A 9788-nucleotide genomic window follows, 5' to 3' on the forward strand; every position below is an offset into this window, starting at 1 on the left:
GTTTACTCTGAAAAAGTAAGAGAGATGAAACTAGTTTTGTTCTGTTTGGGTGAATGTAAAGCAGAAAATTTGAACATTTCCAGAGTGTGGCTGATGACTCTGGCAGATCTGACTAGGACAGCTTTAATTAAAAGGAGAGCACCAGAAGGACACACAGACGCTGGAGCATCCTGAAACACTGGCATCCCTCCGCTCCAACTTCCACAAACCTTGCGTGAAGTGGAGGGATGACAGCACCAGCGTCTCAGTTTACTACAATTCCCTGTGACCCCCTGGATCTGCCGCCTTTATCTATGAGGGAGCATTAACTACCAAAAGATAAACTACACAAATGAGTTTTTAGCCTAGATTTGAAAATTGTGACTGTGTCCTGAACATTTTATGGAAGATCATTGCAGAGTTAGAGGGCTTTTAAGAAAAAGCTCTTCCCCAGCTGAGGCCTTCTGAATTCTGTGAACTATTAAAAGTCCAGTACTCCCTGCTCTGAGTAATTGTGGAGGCTCATAATAGGAAATAGTATATTGAAGGTATTCAGGAGTAAGCCCATGTAGAGCTTTATATGTTTGTAATCAATATGGAATTTAACAGGCAGCCAGTGAAGTGATGATAGAACTGGACTGGACTAAACCAGGTTTAACTGGAAAGTCAGCAATATTTAAAAATAAATCTGATCATTTATTTCTTGCCACCTTTGAACCCAAACGCAGAACCTCTGTTTTTTTTACTGTCTAGAAGGAGGAAGTTAAGCAACATCTTTTCACGTCTTTTACAAAGTCCTCTATTTGTCATTGGGCTTGGCTGAAATGTACAATTGTCGTCTGTGTAACAGTGAAAGTTAATGTCATGGTTTCTTATAACTGTGCCTAGCGGTAACATGTATAATGATAATAATAACGGCCCTAAAATAGAGCCTTACGGAATTCCAGATCTTACTTTAGAATAATTTGAAGATAAATTGTTTACTTTTTAGAATTATAATGTTCCGTTAAGTAAGATTTGAACCAGGATAGGGCTGACCCTGTGATTCCAACCATGTTTTCTAATCTTTCTAGGAGAATATTGTGGTCTATCATATCGAAAGCTGTGCGGAGGTCAAGAAGCACCAACAGGGAAATGTGGCCTTGATCAGAGGCAAGAAGAAGATTGTTTGTTATCTTGACTAGAGCTGTCTCAGTGCTATGATGTGGCCTGAATCCAGATCGGAATTTTATATATACGATTATTATACAATTATATATATAATTTCATATATACGATTCTTATTTAGATATGAACTAAGTTGTTTTAATTTACACAAACCATCAAAATAGTCATTTTAATAATTTATTCATCAATTTATGTTCTGTAACCACTTTGTTACTGTCAAGGTTATGGTGGGTCAACAGCCTACCTGGAATCAATGAGTGCAGGTTAGGAACACACCCTGGACAGAGTGCCAGTTCATATCAGTCCAACTGTAAACCCAACTGTTTGCCTTTAATATTTAAATAATATTCACATTGTGGGCAAATAACTGTTAACTGTAGTTACATTAGTTATTTAGTTCTTAGACTGAAATCCTGTGTAAGATGAATGTAATTGTGAGGCAGGTCCTTGTTCTATATTCAGTCTATATTCTGCTGTGGATTCTCCTGTGGGTTTTTTTGTTGGTTTGTTTGTTTATGTGTTTTTATTTTTAAATTCTGTATATATCAGTGTTTGTATTATTTTGGAGTGTAGCCTGACCTTTAGTAGCATGTTTGCTGCCATTTGTCTTTACCTTTTTATTCTTGGTTCTGAAATCATTACACTGTTTCCTGCCCATGCATCCAGCCTCCTGTTTTAATTCATTAAAGGATGCAGACTCAAACAGAGACTTGAATCTTGAGTATACTGAACTAAACTGAAATGCAAGTAGGTTTCCCAATACGTCCTGAAACGTTAATGTTTAGGTTTTCAGTTCATTTTTTTCTTGAGTTTATTAAAGGGGGCAAGTTTTAGGGCATTTTTAAAAGAGGTCAGATAGAGTGTTATAAATCTATGTGGGTTGAATTAGAGAGAGATGGCTGATGAGAGTTAAGTTAATCAGAAATTCTCCAGTGATATTAAATAATGAATCTGTTTACTCTGAACTTCCAGAACAGCTGAGCCCCACTCACACTATACCAGCATTTACTCATGCAATAAGGACCTTGACCCAAATCTGGGAGAAATTGAAATTCTACCAACAGGGAAATCAGAAACAGAAATTTGTGCTGGTAGATCATCTCCAGTAAAACATACAGTGAAGGGAATAATTTGTTTATAATGTTTAATGTTAGTGCTGTCAATATTTATGTTTTGAAATAAGTTAACCCATGTGGGAATTTAACATGTTAATTTTTGAAGACGAAAGTGAACAAAAAATGACATTCATTAATCCCCTTGGGGAAATTGATTTAATTCAACATTTAATTCTATTGTAGTGAACACACAAACACACACTAGTGAGTCATTCTTTTAGCCACACCCATACACAGAACCAGAGCAGTGGGCTGCCAACCACCTCGGCTCCTGCAGTGCAGTTTTAGGGTTAGGTGCTTTGCTCAAGGCCTTAGATAAGAACAAAGTCTTTTGATCAAAATACAGTGAATCTTTATAATGGTGTTCTTTATGTAGCTGTGTTTAAGGACAGGGTGCTGAAAGGAAGTGACTGAAAATGAGAATCAAAATGTGGTTCCTGTGGTTTCATCTTCTGTGGATACTAAGGGCATTTTGACAAGCCAAGGTTAAAAATAATGAATGTGATCACTCACGTAATGTCTGCTAATTTCAGCAATGGATGAAGTTTCATCTACCACACTTAATACCACTGTTGAGCTCTTAAAAATGTTTTGAAGCTGAAACATGAAGGTTTATATTGTTTGAGCCAAGAGCTGTGCTGTAGTGATTTCCCTGCTTTCTCTATTAAAGCTTTAATATTCAATGTTAAACATAACCTTGAAACTTTTACTCAACAAACTAAGAGACTCTAATTCATCCAGGGTCCTGGTTGTGGGTTCGAGCCCTGCTCTGGGAGACTCTGTTTCCTCCATTGGTCCAAAAACACACATTGGTGTTTCCATAGGTGTGAGTGTGTGAGTGAATGTGTGAGTGTGCATTGCCCTGTGATGGGCTGGCGCTCCCTCCAGGGTGTATTCCCGCCTTGTGTCAAGTGACTCTAACCCTATCCCTGAGCTGGATAAACAGTTACAGACAATGAATTAATAAATTTATGAAGGAAAGTGCAGTGGCTACCAAACAACTCCAGGGTCTTGTGTCTAATGATTCCGCATGGACCCACCATGCATGAATGTAATATTTTCCTCAAAACTAAGCAAAAGTTTGGTTGCCCTCATGGCCTGGATTTAGAATTCACAGAAAAAAAAGAAATATGTATTTATCAAAATGTGTCTTCCACACACACACACACTACGGAACTGGGGGCTGAGAACACACACCAAGAGTGGGGGGAGCCATCCCTGGCACACAGGGAGCAGTTTGGGTTCGGTGCCTTGCTCAAGGGCCCCTCAGCCATGGATTTAGGAAGGAGAACAGTGCTGCTCCTTCACTTCCACTGCCCCCAATTTTCCTGCAAGTTGTGGGAACCAAACCAATGATCTTTCAGTCCTGAGCCCTCTTTAATAATATTCAGAAATGTTTCTTCACCATTTGTTAGCTCTCCTGTCTGTTTGCCTGCTGAAAGCCCTAGTGTCTGTAAATGAGTAAAAAAACAAAACAAAGGGGCTCAGTCTGACATGTTAGGCTTCCTCACCCTCTATGCTCATAGAAAAAACAAAGCTGGTAACTTTAAATTAGCAGACATTACGTGAGTGATCACATTCATTATTTTTAACCTTGGCTTGTCAAAATGCCCTTAGTATCCACAGAAGATGAAACCACAGGAACCACATTTTGATTCTCATTTTCAGTCACTTCCTTTCAGCACCCTGTTCTTAAACACAGCTACATAAAGAACACCATTATAAAGATTCACTGTATTTTGATAAAAAGACTTTGTTCTTATCTAAGGCCATTGTGTCACTACTGCATAGCTCTGGGGCCATGCATTACACCTTGCAGGAGCGGCTGAAAGTAGAACAGCAACGATCAGTAATATAAACAATACTTATGGCTAACAGCATGTAAATATTAAGGTCAATCATTTAAGAGGTTCCACCCTGTTTTAGGGTTTGTTTTATTTTCAAAATCAGAATTTTTAAGAAAATGTATATGTGCGCATGTTTTAGTATGAAAACATAACTCAAACAAAGTTAGTTATTTTCATGTTTTTATCTTGCTAACCGGTTGATGTGTACCCACAAAGCACAAGATTTCATTTAGTTAAAGTTCATAAAATTTAGGTGTTTCAGCCTGTATAGTGCATTACATCACCAAAAAATACAGGTAATATGTAGAAAACTGTAGAAACAGGAATGCTTCATTGAAAAACTATCAGCAATGCTGTTTATCTACAAAATCTTAGTTAAGGCTGTACATGCAAAGTGGAGGCCATATGAAGAATCACTGGGCTCAATCTCATTTGAAACGGACTGTGAATATATTGTTTATAAAATTCATGGTTGCTGTTTTTTTAAAGCCGTAGAATAACCATCCAGATTTTTACCAGCTTAAGTTTAAATTCCAGGGTCTGTTAATGTTTGAGTGTGTACTCTTCTCTGCTTGGTTTTTATGTCATCACACTCCCGTAATCGAAAGTGTTTGGGTTCTTGATGGTGTAGAATTTTCCCTGTATAATCTGTATCCCTAATATTTAAGACATTGACTAAATTCTTACTTTTTATTATTAGGGGGTAATTTATCACTGACAGCATGTTATAATGTGATGGCATTCAGAACATCAGAAGGCAATTAAGGACTCTGACCTTCTATTTATTAAAGGCGTGTTGCTATTTTTGTCCCATGGTAATGTATCTTTACCACTCTGTACAACTCTGCACCATGATATTGCTTTCAAAAAGGAAGTATCTCTTTAAGTCATGTTCACCAGTTTAAATTGCTCAGTCAGATGTACTTCTTGCACAAGAGCATCCAACCTCCAAACATGCAACACGGCAACTCTTCCAACAGCTCGACTCCTCTCTCTCCTGACATCTTAGCTGCCAGTAGTGTGCTGGGGCTATGCTTTGCACTTGGGGTCCCTGGAAACATAGCAGTATTGGTGCTTATTTCTAGGTGGCTGAAGGGAGGAAGTTTTACTTCATGGCTGATGCTAAGCCTGGCTGTATCTGATCTAATGACCTTGCTGCCACTGCCAATATGGATCTATGCTCTTCTTCATGACTGGGTATTTGGTTTGGGATTGTGTAAACTCTTCTCCTACGTGGTTTACTTGAGCATCTACAGTAGCGTGCTGTGTGTGACTTTACTGAGTGTGCAGCGTTATGTGCAAGTACTGCATCCTCAGAAATTGGCTAAACTCACAGCAAGAGGACGGAAGTGTCTTGTGAGTGGCATATGGATTCTGAGTGGAGTATTAGCTTGTTATGCTCCCATACAACGCCATGTACAGCTGAAGCAGGATGGACGCCTATACTGCCATGCCCACTATCGGAATAATGGGGAGAGGTTAGCTACACTGTTTGTGGAGACTTTAGTATTGTTTGTGGTGCCATTCCCCATTCTGATTTATTTCTATGTCCGTCTTCACCATGGAGTTAGTCAGTCAGCTTTCTTTAACACTCACAAGCTGACAAAAATTGTGAGCAGAATTTTGTTCACTTTCCTCTTCTTTTGGATTCCATTACATGTCAACAACTTTGTGCTTATTGCTGCATTGTTACTTGACGATGACCATCTGTTGAAGATTGCTGAAGCTGTAGGGAATACTACGGGTGCCTTGACTTTCATCAACAGCAGTATGAACCCCTTCATTTACGCTTTCTCTGCTCGAGCTTTAAGGCAGCGAACACCTAGAGATGAAACTACTTAAGTGTCTATGTTCTCATCCAGTTTGTAGAAATTAATCATTTGTGTTCATGACATGAAAGACTTGTGTATGAACAACAATTTAAGTTAATATCTAGCTTGTTAATTCTTTTATAAAATTATTACTTTAGTTATTAAATAGCTAGATGATCAATACATATAATTAAATAGGAGTTTGTTGAGATCATTAACATAATAGGATTATTAGGAGGCAACAAATCTAAGACTACTATAAATTACACTACCAGTCAAAGGTTTGGACACATGATCTTATTAGTCATTGGTGGAACAGGACTATTCACTGTAGAGAACTGTGTACCAGCCCTACATCTACACCCCAACACAACTTAAGGTCTCAAACACATTAAGAAGGCAAGCACTTCTACAAATTAACTCTTGAATGAGGCTACAGCTGTTCACTGAAAACCATTCCAGGTGAAGACCTCATGAAGCTGATTGAGAAAAAGCAGAGGGTGCGCAAAGCTGTCATCAAAGCAAAAGGTGGCTACTTTAAAGAATCTAAAATATAAAACGTATTCTGGTTTAACATTTTTTTTTTACTATATAATTCCATATGTGTTCCTTCATAGTTTTATGTCTTCCATAAAAGACATAAATGTTGCACCCAAACATTTGACTGGTACTGTACATTCACAATATGTGGTGAATGGCCCAAAAAAGGAAACCCTCCCTGAGTGAGGGTGTCCAACCAAGGGTGTGTCTATAAGTGAGCTGGGGTGGGAATCCTCTGCCCACTCAGAGGAATCTGCCTGTTCAATTGAATGAAAATAAACAAAATACATTTTTGTTCTCCATCCATTTGCAGTGCTTCCCACCCCTGTTGATAAATGCACCCCTGTTGATAAATTGTGTATGTTGTATATAGTTTTTCTGTTTCTCAGTATCTGTAAAAACAATATTCTCTTGTGCTAGGTTTTATGCTAGACTGCAGCCTCAATAAAGACTTTCAGTTTTGGTTGGCATGTATGCTATATCTCTGTGTGATCTGGGAGTGTTCATTTCCATATTTTCAGAAAATATTTATGAAGCATAAGCCTGTCAGATAGAAAAATTCAGATTTAAGTGAGATTAGAACCACACTGGAAAGTGTTGCACAGAGTAAGTGTGTGTACTATACAATAACACACACATGCACACACACTACTTTCAGTTGTCAGTGCAGCCTTGAATTATACCCTAATCTTATTATAACCCTGCAATGTACGTGAGATGGTATTTTTATTTCCACTTGTGCACCTTTCTTTACATCATCTTCTGGTGCTTCTGTCCCTTACAGAAGGCTGTCCTGGTTCATTTTAATTAACCATGAAATTCCAGTTTAAAACATAACATCACTTTTTTTCTATTAATATTTAAACAGGAAAACCAACACAGTAGCACAATAGACCACAAAAACAGTGTCTAACATTTTATTATTTCCATGCTCAAAATCAGTATAGAAGCAGAAGCCTTTTTTGGTATAATGCAATAAAAACCTGAATCTGTAATTTCGTAAATCTCTTGAAACATTATTTAACTATCATAAGAAAAATATCCCCAATGATTTCAGTGATCAACTTGATTGTATTTTGTAAATATAAAGACATTTGGAATTTAATGCCCGCAACATAAAAGTTGGGACAGTGACAAAACACCTTTACAGAATATACACAGTACCATCTTAAAATACTCCACTATAAGCACCTATCAATACAAAAGGCATTAAAGGAGCATAAAATGAAAGGCTCAGCCTTTGTAAGCAAAGATAAATCATGGCTCACTATTTTGTGCCAAAATTTGTCAGATACCTTTCAAACATTCCTCAATACATATTTGCAAAGGATTTAGGTCTTTCGTCATCCGTCGTACATAATACTGTGATAAGATTCAGGGAGCAATATCAGTCTGTGTAGGGCAAAGCTGTACTTGACTGGACTGCCTGTAGTCCAGATCTGTTTCCTATTGAATATAATTTTCAATTTAGCACAGTTCTAAAGACTTTTTTTGAATGTGTTACAGGCATGGCATCAAATTACACATTTGTTTATATATATAAATGGCAATCAATATGATCAGTATTTTCTTCCTATTTTGTTCAGTTAAATAAAGCTGAAGTAGATTTTAATAAATACCCTAAATACATTTCTGGAAATTGTATTTGCATTTCTGGACAACAGTGGGTAGATAAAAGATGTTGCATTAAACTAGGAGCTGGGGAAATAATCAGCTTACCTCTAATGGCCACTGAATGTGAAGTCTGCTCTAGGGTGTACTACAAGAGGTGTACTGACATACCCAAACCACAAGCAAATACAACACACAGATAAACAGAAATTTGAATAAAAACTGAATAGGAGGCATGCAGTTTAGTGCATTTTAAAAACAGACTGAGAAGATTTCTTATACACTTTTTGCATATGCAAACTAGTGCTTATTATAATGTTACCATGATTGATATGAAAGGAATCATAGCTCTATTTATTTTAGGGCTGCATTTTTCTCTTTACTGCAGCTACAGAACTCTAAACTGCTTCTTGTCATGCAGCAGGATAACTGCTCCAATAATTCGCAACTTAACAATGCCCTTCCAGTATATGAAGCTAGCAGTGCGGTGTTAGGGCTGTGCTTTGTGCTGGGAGTCCCTGCTAATCTAGCAGTACTGGGATTTCTTGTTGGACGCTGGAAGGAGAACAACTTCACCATTAAACTGATGCTGAGTCTGGCAGTATCCGATCTGCTGAATCTCTTACTTTTGCCGCTGTGGATATGGGCTCTTCTACATGACTGGATCTTCGGATATGCTGCTTGCAAGATCGTCTCTTATATTGAATATTGGTCCCTCTACTCTAGCATTCTGTGCGTGACTCTTCTGAGCTTGCAGAGATATTTTCAGGTGTTGCATCCTCAGAAATGGTCTAAACTTGGAGACTATGGAAAGACAAGCCTTTTGTGTGGGATTTGGATCCTGAGTGGCGTATTTGCTTCCTATGCTCCTGTTCAGCGTGAAGTAGGATGTGATCAGTATGGATTCCATTACTGTTACCAGAACTTTAAGAACCTAACAGAGAAAGTAGTCACATCACTTTTTGAAGTACTATTATTCACAGTCTCTTTTTGTTTGCTGGTTTACTTCTACTATTTTCTCTATCGAGGTGTTAATGAATCACCTTTCTCTAGCGCCAACAGAATGACAAAGTTGGTGACAAAAATTGTTTTGACTTACTTCATCTTCGGTGTGCCCTTTACTATTGCTAATATCTTCATTATAAGTGCAGCTTTACTCAAGAATGACAAGCTGTCAGCAGCTGCAGATTTTGCCTCCAAAATATCCACAGCTCTCATTTTTTTGAACAGCTGTGTGGACCCGTTTTTGTACACCTTCTCCATTAGGCAGCTGCAGCATCATGGTTCTGTGACAGAAACTGGTGGTCAGACATTGCAATCACCTACCAACACCCTAGCAATCACTGGGGATACCATAGCAGCTACTTAGCTACCACCCAGCAAACTCTAAGACTATAGAAACCAACTAGCAATATAATTGCAACCAACTGAAATGCCAATAAATTGCTTAGCAATCTGCTGGCAACTGCATGGAATACGTTACCAGACATCTAGCAATGCCCTGGCAATGCTAAGGAGTTTATTATTATGAACACTCTGTTGCTAACTAACTTGTTATTGCAGCAAATATGTAAGAAATTCAATGTTGATAAATACATATGTTTAAGAGTTGTATTTCTAACTAAGTGTACAAACATTTGCATTATGTCCTGGAGCAGTACTTTGACGTTTCTGATGTACAGATACAATGCTAACAGTAAATGCAACTAAACTTTAAG

General features: G+C 37.9%; 2 protein-coding genes across 2 annotated transcripts; both read left to right on the top strand.

The window, feature by feature from the left end:
- Positions 1-5062: 5062 nt before the first annotated feature.
- Positions 5063-5950, top strand: LOC136676176 (leukotriene B4 receptor 1-like). Its single transcript, XM_066653018.1, has one exon. It carries the CDS (start codon positions 5063-5065, stop codon positions 5948-5950), a length of 888 nt encoding a protein of 295 aa, XP_066509115.1.
- Positions 5951-8485: 2535 nt separating this feature from the next.
- On the top strand, positions 8486-9788 carry LOC136677557 (leukotriene B4 receptor 1-like). Its single transcript, XM_066655139.1, has one exon. It carries the CDS (start codon positions 8486-8488, stop codon positions 9437-9439), a length of 954 nt encoding a protein of 317 aa, XP_066511236.1. The 3' UTR covers positions 9440-9788.

Source organism: Hoplias malabaricus, chromosome X2 (genome assembly GCF_029633855.1).
Source record: "Hoplias malabaricus isolate fHopMal1 chromosome X2, fHopMal1.hap1, whole genome shotgun sequence".
Lineage (NCBI taxonomy): Eukaryota > Metazoa > Chordata > Actinopteri > Characiformes > Erythrinidae > Hoplias > Hoplias malabaricus.

Excerpts from the sequence above, each read along its gene's own strand:
- LOC136676176 (XM_066653018.1), top strand. The coding sequence starts at position 5,063 with ATGCAACACGGCAACTCTTCCAACAGCTCGACTCCTCTCTCTCCTGAC.
- LOC136677557 (XM_066655139.1), top strand. The coding sequence starts at position 8,486 with ATGCAGCAGGATAACTGCTCCAATAATTCGCAACTTAACAATGCCCTT.